The sequence below is a fragment of the Pseudorca crassidens genome, chromosome 19 (assembly GCF_039906515.1).
Source record: "Pseudorca crassidens isolate mPseCra1 chromosome 19, mPseCra1.hap1, whole genome shotgun sequence".
Lineage (NCBI taxonomy): Eukaryota > Metazoa > Chordata > Mammalia > Artiodactyla > Delphinidae > Pseudorca > Pseudorca crassidens.
Window position 1 is genome coordinate 15,863,348 of NC_090314.1, and position 20,213 is coordinate 15,883,560.

General features: G+C 46.9%; 1 protein-coding gene across 1 annotated transcript in view; it reads left to right on the plus strand.

The window, feature by feature from the left end:
• Window positions 1-8,455: 8,455 nt before the first annotated feature.
• PRPF8 (pre-mRNA processing factor 8) overlaps window positions 8,456-20,213 on the plus strand; it is a 36,663-nt gene continuing 24,905 nt past the window's right edge. Inside the window, exons 1-24 of the mRNA XM_067714470.1 lie at window positions 8,456-8,604; window positions 8,799-8,909; window positions 9,420-9,588; window positions 12,200-12,364; window positions 12,451-12,669; window positions 12,815-13,027; window positions 13,524-13,649; window positions 13,745-13,850; window positions 14,816-15,006; window positions 15,137-15,256; window positions 15,342-15,531; window positions 15,665-15,784; window positions 15,895-16,029; window positions 16,377-16,506; window positions 16,884-17,080; window positions 17,209-17,415; window positions 17,544-17,707; window positions 17,847-17,973; window positions 18,091-18,283; window positions 18,560-18,747; window positions 18,896-19,134; window positions 19,359-19,505; window positions 19,689-19,899; window positions 20,096-20,212. Of these exons, the coding sequence (XP_067570571.1) occupies window positions 8,810-8,909; window positions 9,420-9,588; window positions 12,200-12,364; window positions 12,451-12,669; window positions 12,815-13,027; window positions 13,524-13,649; window positions 13,745-13,850; window positions 14,816-15,006; window positions 15,137-15,256; window positions 15,342-15,531; window positions 15,665-15,784; window positions 15,895-16,029; window positions 16,377-16,506; window positions 16,884-17,080; window positions 17,209-17,415; window positions 17,544-17,707; window positions 17,847-17,973; window positions 18,091-18,283; window positions 18,560-18,747; window positions 18,896-19,134; window positions 19,359-19,505; window positions 19,689-19,899; window positions 20,096-20,212 (3,774 nt within the window). The 5' untranslated portion in view covers window positions 8,456-8,604; window positions 8,799-8,809. The remainder of the gene's footprint in view (window positions 8,605-8,798; window positions 8,910-9,419; window positions 9,589-12,199; window positions 12,365-12,450; window positions 12,670-12,814; window positions 13,028-13,523; window positions 13,650-13,744; window positions 13,851-14,815; window positions 15,007-15,136; window positions 15,257-15,341; window positions 15,532-15,664; window positions 15,785-15,894; window positions 16,030-16,376; window positions 16,507-16,883; window positions 17,081-17,208; window positions 17,416-17,543; window positions 17,708-17,846; window positions 17,974-18,090; window positions 18,284-18,559; window positions 18,748-18,895; window positions 19,135-19,358; window positions 19,506-19,688; window positions 19,900-20,095; window position 20,213) is intronic.

Here is a 20,213-nt window from a genome sequence, read left to right on the forward strand (position 1 = left end):
ACCCTGGGTGACATGATGATAGCCTCATGACTATTTTCCACTTAGTGGTCAGTCTGTGATTTTTTTTAAAAATAAATTTATTTATTTTTGGCTGCGTTGGGTCTTCGTTGCTGCGCGCGGGCTTTCTCTAGTTGCGGCGAGCGGGGGCCACTCTTCGTTGTGGTGCGCGGGCTTCTCATTGTGGTGGCTTCTCTTGTTGCAGAGCACTGGCTCTAGACGCGCGGGCTCCAGTAGCTGTGGCACGCAGGCTCAGTAGTTGTAGCTTGCAGGCTCTAGAGCACAGGCTCAGTTGTTGTGGCACACGGGCTTAGTTGCTCCACGACATGTGGGATCTTTCCGGACCAGGGCTCGAACCCGTGTCCCCTGCACTGGCAGGTGGATTCTTAACCACTGCGCCACCAGGGAAGCCCCTGTGATTGTTAAAATACAAATTGGATCATGTCATTCCCCTGCTTAATACCATCCAGTGGCTCCTCCTTTATTAGGTAGGGGCATAATTCATGATATGACCTGTAGGCTTCTTCATGGTCTCCTCTTGTCTACCCTCCAGATTCATTTCATGGTAATTTCCGTTTCACTCTTTTTTTTTTTTTTTCTTTTTTTTTGTGCTACACCACGTGGCTTGCAGGATCTTAGTTCCCCGACCAGGGTTTGAACCCCGGCCACGGCAGTGAAAGTGCTGAGTCCTAACCACAGGACTGCCAGGGAATTCCCTGTTTCACTCTTTGTGTGACTTTATTCAGTTTATAAAATATGCCATGGGGGCTTCCCTGGTGGTGCAGTGGTTAAGTATCCGCCTGCCAATGCAGGAGACACAGGTTCGAGCCCTGGTCTGGGAAGATCCCACATGCCGCGGAGCAACTAAGCCCGTGTGCCACAAATACTGTGACTGTGCTCTAGAGCCCGTGAGCCACAACTACTGAGCCCGTGTACCACAACAACTGAAGCCCGCGCGCCTAAAGCCTGTGCTCTGCACGCAACAAGAGAAGCCACTGCAATGAGAAGCCCGCGCACCACAACGAAGAGTAGCCCCCGCTCACCGCAACTAGAGAAAGCCCGCGCACAGCAACGAAGACCCAATGCAGCCTAAATAAATAAATAAATAAAATAAAGTATGCCATGCCCCTTCCTTTCTCAGGACCTTGCACAGACAACGCCCAATGCCTGGTAGGCTGCCCATTCTCCCCTGTTTCCATCTTCCTGGCTCCCCTCCTCCTATTCCACCCCCTTTATCTTATACATTCTCAGTGCTCATTTCCAACATTTCTTTTCCTAAAGACATTTCCATGACCCTCCCCCTACAATTAGGTCAAATCTTTCTGTCTTTTCATTGGAAGTATTTATTACGAGTTTAATTGAAGGACCAATTATGAGCACTTGAGGAGAGCCTCTAACATGAAATATGTAGAATATGAAAAATGGGAAAACACAGAGAAAGCAAAGATTATTCATGGAGAATAAAACTTCAGTAAAACTCATTTTCCTCAGAGAGATAAGGGAATATATCATAAACATGAAATAATATACTACCAAAATTTAAAAAAGAATTCAGACAGAACTAAACAGAGTATATGAAATTTAAAAGTGTGATATTGGAAATGAAAAATTCATGGAAGAGTTGGAAGATAAAGTTGAGAAAATCTCCCAGAAAGAAGATATTAGGGACAAAAATGAGACAAGCATGGTACCAGTCCAAGAAACCCAACATCAAAATAATGGGAGTCCCAGAAAGAGAAAACTGAGGGAAAAAAAAGAAAAAAGAGGACTTCCCTGGTGGCGCAGTGGTGAAGAATCTGCCTGCCAATGCAGGGGACACGGGTTCGAGCCCTGGTCTGGGAAGATCCCACATGCCTTGGAGCAACTAAGCCCGTGCACCACAACTACTGAGCCTGCGCTCTAGAGCCCGCGAGCCACAACTACTGAGCCCACATGCCACAGCTGCTGAAGCCCACGCGCCTAGAGCCCGTGCTTCACAGCAAGAGAAGCCACCACAATGAGAAGCCCGCGCACCACAACGAAGAGTAGCCCCTGCTCGCCACAACTAGAGAAAGCCGGCGCACAGCAACGAAGACCCAACACAGCCAAAAATAAATAAATTTATAAATAAATAAAGTTTTTTCCTGAAGATGGAAATTCCTTCTTAAAAATAAAATAAAAAAGAAATCATCAGTGAAATCATGAAAGAAAATTTTCAAAACCAAAGCACACAAGTTGCCATATTGATGGATCCATGGAATTCCCAGAACAGTGAAAGAAAGTAGATTCACATCAAGCAACAACAGAATTAAATTTCAGAACATTGAGATTAATGCTTCAGAGGGGAGGGAAAAGTTATGTATAAACACCAGGAATCAAAATGACATCGAACTTCTAAACATCACACCAGAAGCTAAAAGGCAATGGAGCAATTTCACCAAAAATTGGAAAGAAAATTATTTAAAACTAGAGTTTGGTACCCAGCCAAACCATCAATCAAATATGAGGGCAGAATAAAGGTATTTTCAGACATGCAAAGTCCAAAAAACTTTATCTTCCATGTACCCTTCTCAGAAAACTGCTAGAAAATACACTCCATCAAAATGAGGGAGACAATCAAGAAAAAGGAAGAGGGAACCCTCTTGTACTGTTGGTGGGAAGTAAATTGATACAGTCACTATGGAGAACAGTATGGAGGTTCCTTAAAAAACTAAAAATAGAACTACCATATGAGCCAGTAATCCCACTACTGGGCATATACCCTGAGAAAACCATAATTCAAAAAGAGACATGTACCACAATGTTCATTGCAGCACTATTTACAATAGCCAGGACATGGAAGCAACCTAAGTGTCCATCGACAGACGAATGGATAATGAAGACGTGGCACATATGTACAATGGAATATTACTCAGCCATAAAAAGAAACGAAAATGAGTTATTTGTAGTGAGGTGAATGGACTTAGAGTCTGTCATACAGAATGAAGTAAGGCAGAAAGAGGAAAACAAATACCATATGCTAAAACATATATATGGAATCTAAAAAAAAAATGGTTCTGAAGAACCTAGGGGTAGGACAGGAATAAAGACGCAGACGTAGAGAATGGACTTGAGCACACAGGGGGGCAGGGAAGGGTAAACTGGGATGAAATGAGAGAGTAGCATTGATATATATAAGCTACCAAATGTAAAATAGATATGTAGTGGGAAGCAGCTGCATAGCACAGGGAGATCAGCTTGATGTTTTATGACAACCTAGAGGGGTGGGATAGGGAGGGTTAGAGGGAGGTGCAAGAGGGAGGGTATATGGGGATATATGTATACATATAGCTGAATCACTTTGTTGTACAGCAGAAACTAACACAACATTGTAAAGCAATTATACTCCAATAAAGATGTAAAAAAAAGAAAAAGGAAAACCCAGATATAGAAAACAGGAGATCCAACACAGAAGAGAAAAACTTCACAGTTCGATTGGTGAAGGGGGATCCTAGGAAGAGAGCTGTACAAACGGCAGAGAGGGAAACTGATATATACTACAGCAGGTCACAAAGCTCTGGGAAAGACTTTTTTTAAGGGGGGAGGTGAAATTGATAGACTACTTTATATGTCTGAACATTTTAAAAGAGATTTAAAAACTAATGAAGAGCCAGAGGAGAAGTTGGCAGAGTCCATAGAAAACTAAGCAAATGCAGCTATTAACAATGGGCAAAACAAACAGTTGCATAGGAAAATAAATGTAATCATAGCTTACTACTTGAATAAGCTGCAAACCCGTGGGTACCATCTGTGTAGACAGGCATAATAAAGTTTTTCGCATGATTGTTTTTTCTTTTTTTACATTTTAACTTCATGTAAATTACTGAGGACAGATAGAAGGCAGTGGGGGTGAGTGCACTTGACAGACGGGTGGGAGAGATAATAATTTAAGGAGGGGTGGGGACTTCCCGGTGGATCCAGTGGTTAAGACTGTGCGCTCCCAGTGCAGGGGGCCCAGGTTCGAACCCTGGTCAGGGAACTAAGATTCTGCAGGCCACAACTAAGACCCGGAGCAGCCAAATAAATAAATAAATAAATAAAATTTTTTTTAAAAACTTAGGGGGAAGGGTGAGTGGAGGTGCAGGTTTCCTCCCTGTAGCCTGGATCCTTAGCAAGGGGTAGGGCTGTATCTGAAGACCTGGGAAATAAATGATCATCTCAGAGGCTGGGCACGCACTCCAATACTGTGTCCTTCACAGAAAGCTGGGGAGGGTACACTAGGTCATGGCTTTTAGAGCCAGACTACTTGGATTTAAATCCCAGATTTTCCACTTATTAACTATGTGGTCTTAGGCAAGTTACTTGACTTCTCTGTGCCCCAGTACCCTCACCTATATAATGGAATGATAATAATAGGATTATCATGAGAAGTAAATGAATTAATGTTAATGTGCTTAGAAAAGTGCCTGGGGGGCTTCCCTGGTGGCGCAGTGTTTAAGAATCTGCATGCCAATACAGGGGACATGGGTTCGAGCCCTGGTCTGGGAAGATTCCACATGCCGTGGAGCAACTAAGCCTGTGCACCACAACTACTGAGCCTGCGTTCTAGAGCCCGTGAGCCACAACTACTGAGCCCGCGTGCCACAACTACTGAAGCCCACGTGCCTAGAGCCCGTGCTCCACGACAAGAGAAGCCATTGTAATGAGAAGCCCGCACCACAAGGAAGAGTAGCCCCCGCGCGCCGCAACTAGAGAAAGCCGCACGCAGCAACGAAGACCCAATGCAGCCAAAAATAAATTAATTAAAAAAAAAATTTTTTTAAAGGCATGCCAGGGTTTCCCTGGTGGCGCAGTGGTTGAGAGTCCGCCTGCCGATGCAGGGGACACGGGTTCGTGCCCCGGTCCGGGAGGATCCCACATGCTGCAGAGCGGCTGGGCCCGTGAGCCATGGCCGCTGAGCCTGCGCGTCTGGAGCCTGTGCTCCGCAACGGGAGAGGCCACAACAGTGAGAGGCCCGCGTACCGCAAAAAAAAAAAAAAAAAAAAAAAAGCATGCCAGTGGTGTGATTCAGGGAGTCAGACTTGGGCTGTTTCCATCCAAAGGAACTTGGGCAGGGGCTGCTGACAAAAGTACTGGGGAGAGACATTACTGAGTTCAACCCTTAGGTAGTCACTGCTGGGGACAGAGAGCAGAGGAAAACATTTCCTATCAAGGTTGCCTAGGAAGGTGGGTAGCAGGGTAGTGGGTGAGAGGCACTTAGGTCCCTCTGATTGGCTGAACCCCACTGACCTTCAGCAAAGCCACCACAGTGAGAAGCATGTGTACCACAATGAAGAGTATCCCCCACTCACCACAACTAGAGAAAGCCCACGTGCAGCAATGAAGACACAACACAGCCCCCCCCCCAAAAAAAAAAAAAAAAAGAATCCGCCTGCCAGTGCAGGGGACACATGTTCAATCCCTGGTCCGGGAAGATCCCGCATGCTGCGGAGCAACTAAGCCCATGCACCACAACTACTGAGCCGGCGTGCCACAACTACCGAAGACCACATGCCTAGAGCCTGAGTTCCACAACAAGAGAAGCTACCACAATAAGAAGCCCACGTACCGCAAGGAAGTGTAGCCCCTGCTTGCGGCAACTAGAGAACGCCCACGTGAAGCAACGAAGACCCAAGGCAGCCAAAAATAAATATATTAATTAATTAATTAATTAAAAAAACACTGTAAATCAACTATAATTCAGTAAAAAAATAAAAATAAACATAAAAAGCATTTAAAAAATAGTGCCTAATACAGAGCAAATGCTATATAAGGGCTAGCTATATAAGGGCTAGCATACACAATTATGTAAATATTGAGTATTAGTCTCACCAAAAGAGTAATGTAATCATATTGAGAGGGTGGGGTAGTGGAAGGGTGTACATGTGTATGAGAGGCCAAGGGGAGAGTTGGACTTCCACCATTTTTTTTTTTTTTTTTTGGTCTTGCCACGCCGCTTGCGGGATCTTAGTTCCCCAACCAAGGATCGAACCTGCTTCCCCTGCATTAGAAGGAGGTTTCTTAACCACCCGACCACCAGGGAAGTCCCTACTCAAACTTTCTGAGTCTGGGTTTCTCATAAGTAAAATGAGGATAATAATACCTATTTTGTAAGGTTGTTTTGAGGGTTAAATTAGCTGATTTATTTATTAACTTTTTATTTTGAAATACCTTTTAGGCTCACATGGAAGTTGCAAAAATAGCACAGAGTGCATAAAGATAAACATATAGATCGATGGGATATAATTGAGAGTCCAGAAACAAACAAATGGTCAGCTGATTTTTGACAGAGAGGAAAGAGTGCCTTTTTAACAAATGGTGCTGGGACAACTGAATATCCACATGCAAAAGAATGAATTTGGACCCCTATCTCACACCACACACAAAAATGAACTCAAAGGGAATCATAGACCTACAGGTAAGAACTAAAACTATAAAACTCTTAGAAGAAAACATAGGATTACATCTTTGTGACTTGGGTTAGGCAATGATTTCTAAGATTTGACACTGAAATCACAAGCAATAGAAGAGAAGATTTGATGAGTTAGACTTTATACAAATTAAAAACTTTTTTGCTTCGAAGAATACCATCCAGAAAGTGAAAAGATAATTCAAAAAACAGGAGAAAAATTTTGCATATCATATATATGACATGGAACTTGTATCTAAAATATGTAAATACAACTCAATATTTAAATAGGCAAAGGATCTGAAAAGACATTTCTACAAAGAAAATATATATGTGTTACAACAGGGATGAACCTCAAAAACATGCTAAGTAAAAGAAGCCAGTCACAAAGTGACAAGAGTCACTATTCTATGATACCCTTTATATGAAATACCCAGATCAAGCAAATCTGTAGAGACACAAAGTAGATTAGTAGTTGCCTAGGGCTGAGGAGTAGGAGGTGGGAGGAAGTGGGGAGTGAGTGCTAAGGAGTACAAGGTTTCTTTTGGGAATGATGAGAATGTTCTGGAACTAGGTAGAGATAATTGCACAATTCTGTAAATATACTAAAAAACATTGGATTGTATACTTTAAACAGGTGAACTTTATGGAATGCAAATTATTTCTCAATAATGCTGTTTAGAAAATAGTACAGAGAGTTCCTGGGTACTCTTCACACACTTGAGAACTTCTTACATAACGATAGTAGGACAATCAAAACTAGGAAATTGACATTAGTACAATACTATTAATGAAAACAAACATTAGAATTTTACCAGGTTCTAGAATAATGCCTGGCACATAGCGGACCTTATACAAGTGGTAAGGACTTCACTACAGTGACGATGATGAACATCATAAAGATGATGCTGCACTTTCTATTGCAGCCAGGTTGATTGGCTGCCTGTTTTCCTAACATGCCATGCTTGTTTCTCTTTCTAAACTCTAACCCTAGTAGTTACCACCACCTGGGATTCCTTTTTCCTTCCTCTTTCTCTACCTCCTCAAATCCTTCATATCCCCCACCTCCATCACATCTTTAATAATGCTCCTCTCTCTTCTTTGAACTATATGAACCTCCACACCAGTCGGTATTTGCCTGGACTCTCCTTTGCATACTTCTCCTTTTCTCTTTTGAGTCCCAAATTCCCAACTAGATGAAGAACCTGTATGGGTTACAAGTCCTCTGCATCCTCCATAATAAACTTGGTGTGAGTTCAAACAAACTTATCTGTTAAGTCAAAGTTGTTATCAGAAAATAGAGCAAGAGGCATGAAAATTAAAACAAGGAAGGCAGGAGATGGAGGGCAATTCAAGTAGCAAGACATAGACAGAGCCTGAGGGAGTCAAGAAGCATTTATAGGGTATTCATTATACACTTCATAGGGTAGTCGTTGCCAGAGAGAGAAAATAGGAATGGAGATGGAGGGGGAAAAACACCCTGCAAAGTTGTTCCCCAAGGCCTCTTTTACTTTGGTAGGTTCATTGACTAACTCCTCCTTGACATGATAGGCAGGGTTATATACCCTGGCCCCGAATTCCCATCACGGAATATTGTGAGAGCCTGGGTTCTCGTCTACCACTCAGTTTCCTGGGGAGCTCCTTGAGGTTGGCTTCCCCCCCCACCCCCCCACCCCCGGCGCCCCCACCCCCTTCCCCTCTTCACCGCCCCACCCAACGCTCGATACAACAGTAGGCATTCAGTAAATGATTGTTGAATGAATGAATGAATGCATGAACAAAAGACTGATTGACTCGGAGTTAGTACTGCACCTCAAGTCTACATATATGAGACTAGACACAGAATAAGGTGCAAACTTCGACAAATTTAGTAAAACTCTGGAAGCCTGGGCTTCTGTCGGACGGTCGCGAGTCGCTGCTGAGGCCCCAGAAACAGCTCCAGAAACGCGGAAGGCGGGGCTTCCGCCTATTCCGACCACACCCCCTCGCGTCCAAATATTTCCGCCCGTGGGCCCGCCCCCTCCGGCACGAATCGCAATTCTAACTGGTGAGCTCTCTAATCCGTCTGAATACACCGGCGCCTATTGGGTCAACTGCTGAAAGCGGGTTGCGCACTTCCTGGCTTTAGCAACGCGGAGGGGACGTCGGCTTGCCGCCATTGCCCTGCAGGGAAGCGGCTGTCTGTGTGAAGGGCTGTAGGGGTACGTGGCGGGCTTTAAGGGCCGGGCTGCGGGAGGCGCGGTTGGGGTCGGGCCGAACGGCCGGAGGGATCGGGCCGGGCTGGACGCACTCTGAGCGAGGCGGGACTACAGGCCGTGGGTTTCGACGTGTTCCTGCTGCCCCCCTTGCGGGCCCGGGCCCCGTCGTTAATTTTTTTTCTTCCGCTGCTCCCCAGATTCTCCGGGTATGGCCGGAGTATTTCCTTACCGAGGGCCGGGTAACCCGGTGCCCGGCCCTCTAGCCCCGCTGCCAGACTACATGTCGGAGGAGAAGCTTCAGGAGAAAGGTGAAGAAAGCGTGCGGGAGCGGCGCCTGGGGGCGGGTGTGCGCGTGCGCGCAGCGGGTTTGGCTCCTTGCCCCGTTTTGGCAAGTGTCAAAACATTAGGTGTTAGTGCAATTATTGGCCCCCATTTGTTTTTTACATCTAATCAAGTCTCTAAAACCATCTACTTAAAAAAAGTAAAAGCGTCTATTATTTGCAGGCACTGATCCAGACAATGAGGATACAATAGCGATACAGACAAAACCCCTTCCCTTGCAGGGTTTAAGTTGCAATGAGGGAGATGGACAGTAAAAAAAAAAAAAACTTTATGTTATGACAGAAATGGTAGGCAATGATAAATGTGATGAAGAAAAAAAAATAAAGCAGAGCGAGTAGACAAGAGAATTGTCAGGGAGTGCTTCTGCCCGGTGCCTGCCCTCTGTCATACATCCTGACAGGAGATTACCCTAGGGCAAGAGGCGGGGGTGGTTAGGGTAAGGGTGTGCCGTTCTTTAAACTGAGGTGTCCTTGTAGCCCGAAAATGGCAGCAATTGCAGGCCAAGCGCTATGCGGAAAAGCGCAAGTTTGGATTTGTGGATGCTCAAAAGGAAGACATGCCTCCAGAACACGTCAGGAAGATCATTCGAGACCATGGAGACATGACCAACAGGAAGTTTCGCCATGACAAAAGGGTGTACTTGGGGTAAGGAACATGCTGGAAGTATTTCATTTGGGGTTTGGCGCCTTTCCCTTCTCCCTGTCTCTTACATTTCAGTCCTGGATAGCTGCTCTATCATTTTGGGACTTTAATGTTCTGTGACAGCTCACCTGAGTGGTTATCAAAGAAAGGAGAAAATAACTGGAATTTCGTCATAATTTCCAGATCTTCCAGTTTTGCTTTTTTTTTTTTTTTTTTGGTAAATTAATCTTTATTGGAGTGTAGTTGATTTACAACGTTGTGTTAGTTCCTCCTGTACAGCAAAGTGAATCAGTTATATATATATATATATATATATATATCTCCACTCATTTTTAGATTCTTTTCCCTGATAGGTCATTACAGAGTATTAAGTAGAGTTCCCTGTGCTGTATAGTAGGTTCTTTTTTTTTTTTAATATTTTTTAATTTATTTTGGTTGCGCCAGATCTTAGTTGCGGCACGCGGGATCTTTAGTTGCAGCATGTGGACTTCTTAGTTGCGGCATGCCTGTGGGATCTATTTCCCTGACCAGGGATCAAACCTGAGCCCCTGTGTTGGGAGCACGGTGTCTTACACACTGGACCAACAGGGGAGTCCCAACAGTAGGTTCTTATTAGTAATCTGTTTTATATATAGTAGTGTGTGTATGTCAATCCCAGCCTCCCAGTTTATCCCTCCCCCACTTCCTCTTTGGTAAGCATAAGTTTGTTTTCTACATCTGTGACTCTGTTTCTGTTTTGTAAATAAGTTCATTTGTACCACTATTTTTTAAGGTTCTACCTATAAGCGATACCATATGATATTTGTCTGACTTACTTCACTCAGTATGACAATCTCTAGGTCCATCCATGTTGCTGCAAATGGCGTTGTTTCATTCTTTTTTATGGCTGAGTAATATTCCATTGTATAGATGTATCACATTTTCTTTATCCATTCATCTGCCGATGGACATTTAGGTTGTTTCCATGTCGTGGCTATTGTAAATAGTGCAACGGTGAGGATCAGGGTGCGTGTATCTTTTCGAATTATGTTTTTCTCTGTATATACGCCCAGGAGTGGGATTGCTGGATTATATGGTAGCTCTATTTTTAGTTTTTTAAGGAACCTCCATACTGTTTTCCATAGTGGCTGTACCAATTTACATTACCACCAACAGTGTAGGAGAGTTCTCAGTTGTGTTCTTTATTGCCCTGATTTTTTTTCCTGATCTGGGACTGGAGCTTTATTTTATTTTATTTTTTTATTTATTTATTTTTGGCTGTGTTGGGTCTTCGTTTCTGTGCGAGGGCTTTCTCTAGTTGTGGCAAGTGGGGCCACTCTTCATCGCCGTGCGTGGGCCTCTCACTGTCGCGGCCTCTCTTGCTGCGGAGCATAGGCTCCAGACGCGCAGGCTCAGTAGTTGTGGCTCACGGGCCCAGTTGCTGCGCGGCATGTGGGATCTTCCCGGACCGGGGCTCGAACCTGTGTCCGCTGCATTGGCGGGCAGACTCTCAATCACTGCACCACCAGGGAAGCCCTGGAGCTTTTAATTTGTCCTGTTGATGCTTTGATAAGATGTCTCTATCTTTGAGTGGGTTAAAGCCCAGAGCAGGACACGTGTACATTCCTGTTTCCTGTAATTCCTAAGTGACCAGAATCTTCAGGTTCGGGGGTAGTTAACTCCTGAGGTCTTTGTACTCTTGTTTTTCTGTGTCCCCAAGGTGGATGAGTACAGCTACAAATACCTTAGCAGATCCCTTTTCTATTTTTACACAAAAATGTTAGCCACTTGGGCTTCCCTGGTGGCGCAGTGGTTAAGAATCCGCCTGCCAGTTCAGGGGACACAGGTTCGAGCCCTGGTCCGGGAAGATCCCACATGCCACAGAGCAGCTAAACCCGTGCACCACAACTACTGAGCCTGTGCTCTAGAGCCCGCGAGCCACAACTGCTGAAGCCTGCGTGCCTAGAACCTGTGCTCTGCAACAAGAGAAGCCACCGCAATGAGAAGCCCGCGCACCTCAACAAAGAGTAGCCCCCGCTTGCTGCAACTAGAGAAAGCCCCCGCGCGGCAGTGAAGACCCATCACAGCCAAGAATAAAATAATTAAATAAATAAATAAATTTATTTATTTTTAAAAAAATGTTAGCCACTTAATGAACTGGTCTAAGATAGCTGTGGAAGTTTTATTTCAAAAATATTTTTGAGATCTGTGCTGTGTGCCAGGGTTATAGCAGTGAACAGGAAGTAATGGTCTTTCTGGAGCTTATAGCCTAGTGACATAATAGGCAATGGTTAAAGTAAAGTGTGGTAAATATTTTATTATTTTTTATGGAAAGCTATGGAGAGAATAGACTGTGAGGTAGCCTAAAAGCTGTCTGTTAAGGGAACAGCTGTTGATTTAGAGGGACTGACACCCAGTATTGTGGGACAGTGATGTTTAAGAAGCAAAGTGGCACAGCTGGAGGTGGGGAGGCAGAGTTCCTGGTCACGGAGGGCCTGTGTACTAACTTTGGGGGTTTGGACTGTAAGACTGGTTTTCTGTGGAATGTGATACTGTGCTACCTTGTGGCATCTCTGCATGGTAGAGTGCAAGAACACCTTGTCACTTCGAATCCTCTGTCTTCCTGTTGTTGCAGTGCCCTAAAGTACATGCCCCATGCAGTCCTCAAACTCCTGGAGAACATGCCTATGCCTTGGGAGCAGATTCGGGATGTGCCTGTGCTGTACCACATCACTGGAGCCATTTCCTTTGTCAATGAGATTCCCTGGGTTATTGAACCTGTCTACATCTCCCAGTGGGGGTGAGAAGGGCTGGAACATGGTGTGTGGTGGTGGTGGTTGTGGAGGCAGTGGGTATAAACCGTTATGTGACATTGTCGACTTCCAGGTCAATGTGGATTATGATGCGTCGAGAAAAAAGAGACAGGAGGCATTTCAAGAGGATGCGTTTCCCCCCTTTTGATGATGAGGAGCCGCCTTTGGACTATGCTGACAACATCCTAGATGTTGAACCACTGGAGGCAATTCAGCTAGAGCTGGACCCTGAGGAAGATGCCCCGGTGTTGGACTGGTTCTATGACCACCAGCCATTGAGGGACAGCCGGAAGTGAGTGATGGTTGGAGTTACCACTCCTGTGAGGGTTTTGGAACTGAGTATTTTGGAACTTCAGAAGGGGTCCTGGGAGAGCAATGGGTAGTATGGCTTGGCTAGCTAGCGTATCTACCTGACGTGGGCCTCTTTTTTTCCCTAGGTATGTGAATGGTTCCACTTACCAGCGCTGGCAGTTCACACTGCCTATGATGTCCACTCTCTACCGCCTGGCCAATCAGCTCCTGACAGACTTGGTAGATGACAATTACTTCTATCTGTTTGATCTGAAGGCCTTTTTTACCTCCAAGGCACTCAATATGGCCATTCCTGGAGGCCCCAAATTTGAGCCTCTTGTCCGAGACATCAACCTACAGTAAGTTGGAGAGAGTAGAGATTTTAGGCACCTTGGATTAAATAAAATCTAATCTTTTTTTAAAAAAAGTTATTCATTCATTCATTCATTGGCTGCGTTGGGTCTTTGTTGCTGCACCAGGCTTTCTCTAGTTGAGATGAGCGGGGGCTACTTTTTGTTGCAGTGCACAGGCTTCTCACTGCGGTGGCTTCTCTTGTTGCGGAGCATGGGCTCTAGGCTCACGGGCTTCAGTAGTTGCAGCCCGCAGGCTCAGTAGTTGTGGCTTGTAGGCTCTAGAGCACAGGCCCAGTCGTTGTGGCGCACGGGCTTAGTTGCTCCACGGCACGTGGGATTTTCCCGGACCAGGGCTCGAACCCATGCCCCCTGCATTGGCAGGCGGATTCTTAACCACTGCAGCACCAGGGAAGCCCCATAAAATCTCATCTTGATCCTTGAGATCCAATTGTAGTTTCCAAACTGCCCAACTAGTCTGCTTATCTTTGACTTTGCACCCTAGGGATGAAGACTGGAATGAATTCAATGATATTAACAAGATCATTATCCGGCAGCCCATCCGCACTGAGTACAAGATTGCTTTTCCTTACTTGTACAACAACCTTCCACACCATGTCCACCTCACTTGGTGAGAGAGCTAGAACCCAGCTGGGGGAAAGGAGAGGTGGGCGTTTAGGTTGGGCCAGGGCAGGAGAACCTTGGCTGACTCTTCTTTCATTTTAGGTACCACACTCCTAATGTTGTGTTCATCAAAACTGAGGATCCTGATTTGCCAGCTTTCTACTTTGATCCTTTGATCAACCCAATTTCCCATAGGCACTCTGTCAAGGTGAGAGGAAGGGACGTTTGACATCAGCTCTTCAAGAGAGACTTCCTGTCCGGGCAGAAGCGTTACTAGATAAAAATTCAGCTAGAGGGAGACGTGTTTTCCATCCTTAAGTGTTCCCCTCTAGCTGTAAGCTAATGTGAGAGTTTGGCACTTGGCTCAGACCACGTTATTGGTATAATTTTGTTTCTATGATTATCCATTTGGGTTTTATCATTTCTTCTCTGGGACTCTGTGTGGTCTTATTCTGGTCTGTTTCCAATGTGTTCTTTTTTTTTTTTTTTTAATCCTTTATTGAGCTGTAATTCACTACCACACAATTCACCTGTTTAAAGTGGATAATTCGGTGGTTTTTCGTTTATTCACAGACTTGTGCAACCATCACCACGGTTAATTTTAGAACATTTTCATTTCCTCAGAGAGAAACCCTGCACCCATTAGTAGTCATTCTATTTCCCTTGAATCTTCCTTGCCTAGGTAACTGCTAATCTGCTTTTTGTCACTGTAGATTTGCCTATTTTGGACACTTCATATAAATGGAATCATACAGTATGTGGTCTTTTGTGGCTGGGTCTTAACACTTAGCATAATGTCTTTGATGTTGATCCACGTTCCATTACGTTCTTAACATGAACAGATCTCCTTCCCCAAGCCCAGTTTTCGGAGCTTGGACAGAAGGTGATTGCAGTGTTCACCTCTTCCTGGTATTGGGGGGTCCCCTAGGAGACGTTCTGCTGGTGAGCCAGTTGGGATGTGAGGAGTGCTGCTTGCTTTCCTGGTTGGCCCTGCCTTGTTCTCTGCTCCCTTGGCCCCCTTTGCCCTGGCCCTTCAGGGATTCTCTTGTCAGGCAGCTCAGTTTCCATGGCAGATGTAGCCACTGTACTTGGCCCCAGAGAGTTTCCCTCTGATCCCAAGTGTCTGCCCAGATCAGCGGGAGCTAAATAAACCCTCGGGGGTTCTTCTTTCAGAGTCAGGAACCATTGCCAGATGACGACGAGGAGTTTGAGCTTCCAGAGTTTGTGGAGCCCTTCTTGAAAGACACACCCCTCTATACAGACAATACAGCCAATGGCATTGCCCTGCTTTGGGCCCCACGGCCCTTCAACCTACGCTCTGGTCGCACCCGCCGGGCCCTAGACATTCCCCTTGTCAAGAACTGGTAAGGCTTCTACCTGGGGGGATAGTAGTGGATGTACAGGAGGAAAGACTCCAGCTGGGTGGGCGTACATCCTTTAGCAGAGCGGCTGGAAGGAGAGATGGGCCAGGCTCTGGTGGGCTTGTTTTTTCAGGTATCGGGAGCATTGTCCTGCTGGGCAGCCTGTGAAAGTGAGGGTCTCCTACCAGAAGCTGCTTAAGTACTATGTGCTGAATGCCCTGAAGCACCGGCCCCCTAAAGCACAAAAAAAGAGGTGAGGTGCCCTAGGGCCCCTGCTCAGACTTTTTCCATTCCAGAGATGATCAGGAGTCTAGCTCTCACTCCTTATTCCCACCCAGGTATCTGTTCCGTTCCTTCAAAGCCACCAAATTCTTTCAGTCTACAAAGCTGGACTGGGTGGAGGTGGGGCTACAGGTTTGCCGCCAGGGCTACAACATGCTCAACCTTCTCATTCACCGTAAAAATCTCAACTATCTGCACCTGGACTACAACTTCAACCTCAAGCCTGTCAAGACGCTCACCACCAAGGTACCTGCGTTGGACCTTAGGGGTCTCCTGGGCTGAGGGATAGACTGGGTTTGCTCTGGCCTCTAAGGAGGGCATACATCCAGTCCAGACTATTGCTGACAAATGTTGTTTCTGTCCTTGGCCTCTTTTCCAGGAACGAAAGAAATCTCGTTTTGGGAATGCTTTCCATCTGTGTCGAGAGGTTCTGCGCTTAACTAAGCTGGTGGTGGACAGTCATGTGCAGTATCGGTTGGGCAATGTGGATGCCTTCCAGGTGAGGCTAGGAATGCCCAGTCCTGGCTCCAGGTGGGGAAGCTGGGTGAAGCCTGGGCTGATGGTGGATCTGGCTCTAGCTTAAAGCCTGATGGGGCAATTGTGTTGCAGCTGGCAGATGGGTTGCAGTATATCTTTGCCCACGTGGGGCAGCTGACGGGCATGTACCGGTACAAATATAAGCTGATGCGGCAGATTCGCATGTGCAAGGACCTGAAGCATCTCATCTATTACCGCTTCAACACGGTAGGACCCTGCCCTCATATATTCATGTTCTCAGATCCATCTTAATTTTTACATCGAGTCAGGACTCTTTCCAGGCACCTGTTTAGAGAGAGGCTCTGAGTGTTTCATTACTGCCCTCATCTTGTGAATCTCAACACTTCCCCTCAAAGCCCACTTTTGGGTCTAAATAGAGAATCTCAGTGACTGGTTTCTTCATTTACTCCATTTTAGATATGGAGGTCTCAGAGTTTTCCCATTTTTTCCCTTAACTGCCATATGTGTGCTCTTTGCCTCACCTCTGCCCAATTTTCTGTTGTTGTCTGAATGCATTGTTAACTTGTATTCTTGATTTCTGCTTGGAATCCTAGGGCCCTGTAGGGAAGGGCCCTGGCTGTGGTTTCTGGGCTGCTGGTTGGCGAGTCTGGCTGTTTTTCATGCGTGGCATCACCCCTTTGCTGGAGCGATGGCTGGGTAACCTCCTGGCCCGGCAGTTTGAAGGTAAGTGGTTTTCTCCGTGTCCAGCTTCTCCCATTATCACTTCAAGGGTAGATCACGTGTGTTCCTGTACTGTCCCTTGTCCTTGTTTGAGACTGAGAATCCCTTCCTGTTGGATTGCCTCTAAGACCCAGTCTCCAATGAGTCTGACCTCGTATTCTGGGTCTTGGGCTTCGCTTTGGGGCCGTGAGGCTATCGAGCATTTACAGGATGGAAATTCCTCAGAAGCGTAGTTCTGAATATCTGACGTATCTTGTCTTGCATGTGCTGGGCTTTGTTTATACTTACTGATTTCATTATAACCATGGTAAGCAAGGGCATGCAGGTAGAGACGCTTATTAGGAGCAACAAATCTTGCTTTTACTCACTTTCACTTCTAGGCCGACACTCAAAGGGGGTGGCAAAGACCGTAACAAAGCAGCGAGTGGAGTCACATTTTGACCTTGAGCTTCGGGCAGCTGTGATGCATGACATTCTGGACATGATGCCTGAGGGGATCAAACAGAACAAGGCCCGGACAATCCTGCAACACCTCAGTGAAGCCTGGCGCTGCTGGAAGGCCAATATTCCCTGGAAGGTGGGCATCTCCCCAACTCCGAGGAGGCATAGACATCATCTTCCTGGGCTCAGGATTACCACTTCTGGAATGTCTTAGGGGGGCATGTGGCTCCCATCACTTTCTCATTGTGCCTTTTGCACTTTTAGGTCCCTGGTTTGCCAACACCTATAGAGAATATGATCCTTCGATACGTGAAGGCCAAGGCTGACTGGTGGACCAACACTGCGCACTACAACCGAGAACGGATCCGCCGTGGGGCCACTGTAGACAAGACTGTTTGCAAAAAGAACCTGGGACGCCTCACTCGGCTCTACCTGAAGGCAGAACAAGAGCGGCAGCACAACTACCTAAAGGTTGGGCAGAGTAGGCTGGGCTTGGTGTGTGGGGGTGGGCAGGAGGGTGGACTGCGAAGTTGGGACCATACCTTGCCCTGGTGGGATTGGGCTATGGTGGGAAGCTAATTCTCATGTCCACTTTGCAGGACGGGCCTTACATCACAGCAGAAGAAGCGGTGGCAGTGTATACCACCACTGTGCATTGGCTGGAAAGCCGTAGGTTCTCACCCATCCCGTTCCCCCCACTCTCCTACAAGCATGACACCAAGTTGCTCATCTTGGCCTTGGAGCGGCTCAAGGAAGCTTACAGGTGAGGAGTAGAGTAGACAGGCTCCTGTGGGGAGGTCACGGGGGAAGAATGGCATCATCGTCAGAGTCCAAAGAAAGAAGGCCTTCTGGGGATGGCTTCCTCTTGGTTTTCCCTTTCACCTTTACTCTTGCCTTGTTAGTGTGAAGTCTCGGTTAAACCAGTCGCAGAGGGAGGAGCTAGGTCTGATCGAGCAAGCCTATGACAACCCCCACGAGGCATTGTCCCGCATCAAGCGTCACCTCCTCACACAGAGAGCCTTTAAAGAAGTGAGTCCGATACCCTCCACGTTTTCCTTTGGCTTTGTGGTTCATTCACGGCACCCGGGTGGCAGGTTGCCTCAGGTGATTGGTGGGTTGGTGTGAGCCAGCTTCCTTGTCCCACAGGTGGGCATTGAGTTCATGGATCTCTATAGCCACCTGGTGCCAGTGTATGATGTGGAGCCACTGGAGAAGATAACTGATGCCTACCTGGACCAGTACCTGTGGTATGAAGCTGACAAGCGCCGCCTGTTCCCACCCTGGATCAAGCCTGCTGACACAGAACCACCTCCTCTGCTTGTTTACAAGTGGTGCCAAGGTAAAACTTTCCTGGGCTTGCCCTCGAGGAAGGGAGATGAATTAAGTTCTGTGTGAAATTTCTCATCCAGTCAGCATAATTAGTTTACTGTCTTGGTGCGTGGTACCCAGGAAACGGTGTTGAGGTTATGTTGAGCACAGCTGACTCTCCTAGCAATACAGATGAATGAATAGAGTGGTTGTGTGATCAGGTTATGAATGGGATATAGCTCCTGTAGGCACTAGTTCTGAAACGGAATTTCTAACCTGCTGGAGACCTGTGTTTCCTACTCCTCAGGCATCAATAACCTGCAGGACGTGTGGGAGACAAGTGAGGGCGAATGCAACGTCATGCTGGAGTCCCGATTTGAGAAGATGTATGAGAAGATAGATTTGACCCTGCTTAATCGGCTGCTGCGCCTCATCGTGGACCACAACATAGCCGACTACATGACAGCCAAGAACAATGTCGTCATCAACTACAAGGTGTGTCTTGGGGGCAGGGTGGCAAGGAATTGGGGGAGGGGTAGTCGTCTGGCCCACTGAGTTGGGATTTGCTGTGGGGAGGGCAAAAGAGGATGGGCCCCGAGAAGCCTGGGACTTGGCCATGGTCAAGAGTTGTCTTTCTTTCTAGGACATGAACCATACGAATTCATATGGGATCATCAGAGGCCTGCAGTTTGCCTCATTCATTGTACAGTACTATGGCTTGGTTATGGATTTGCTTGTGTTGGGATTGCACCGGGCCAGTGAGATGGCTGGTCCCCCTCAGATGCCAAACGATTTTCTCAGTTTCCAAGACATAGCCACTGAGGCTGCCCACCCCATCCGTCTTTTCTGCAGATACATCGATCGCATCCATATTTTTTTCAGGTGAGGGCTTGCCTGGATTGTTATCCTTGCAGGGTGTTGAGGTACATGCCCAGCTTCTGGAAGCAGCTCTTGTACCTTAGTTGACTTGCTGCTGGGTTGGGGCTCTAAAATGGGATGATCCTGTGAGTAGGGTGCATGTTGGGGGTGGCCCCCGTCTGTGGAGCTGTAGGCCTCATGAGGTCGCAGTGTGCTTGGCCCTCAGCGTCGCACCTTGTCTGGTGTAGGTTCACGGCAGATGAGGCTCGGGACCTGATCCAGCGTTACCTGACGGAGCACCCTGACCCCAACAATGAAAACATCGTTGGCTATAATAACAAGAAATGCTGGCCCCGAGACGCCCGCATGCGCCTCATGAAGCATGATGTCAACTTGTGAGTCTAAGTTGGGGCCGTGGGAGCTGGAATCAACCTGAGGGACCCAGAGGACAATTAGAGGGAATTTATAAGGTGGTGTCCTGGGTGGGAGGGTGTACTCTGTTGGGATATCATCAGTCTGGCCTTTGAAGGGAAGTTCCTTCTAGGAGACTGATGTGACCCTATGTTCTCTGTGGGCAGGGGTCGGGCAGTATTCTGGGACATCAAGAACCGTCTGCCACGCTCAGTGACTACAGTTCAGTGGGAGAACAGCTTCGTGTCCGTGTACAGTAAGGACAACCCCAACCTGCTGTTCAACATGTGTGGTTTTGAGTGCCGCATCCTGCCTAAATGCCGCACCAGCTATGAGGAGTTCACCCACAAGGATGGGGTCTGGAACCTACAGAATGAGGTACAGCCTGGAGCGGGACCAGGGGGTAGTAGGAGTAGCATTACCATGCCTGTACATCCTGCGTAGGTGGGGGTGAGGTATACTGCGCACCTTTTCATTGTCAGTCAGTTGAGCTCTGTTGGGAGGGTAGGGCTCAGTGGTGGTTCTTGTCCCTGTGGCAGTTCCAGAGATAGTTAACCTTGAGCTTATGGTTTAGGTTACTAAGGAGCGAACAGCTCAGTGTTTCCTGCGTGTGGATGATGAGTCAATGCAGCGCTTCCACAACCGTGTGCGTCAAATTTTGATGGCCTCTGGCTCCACCACCTTCACCAAGG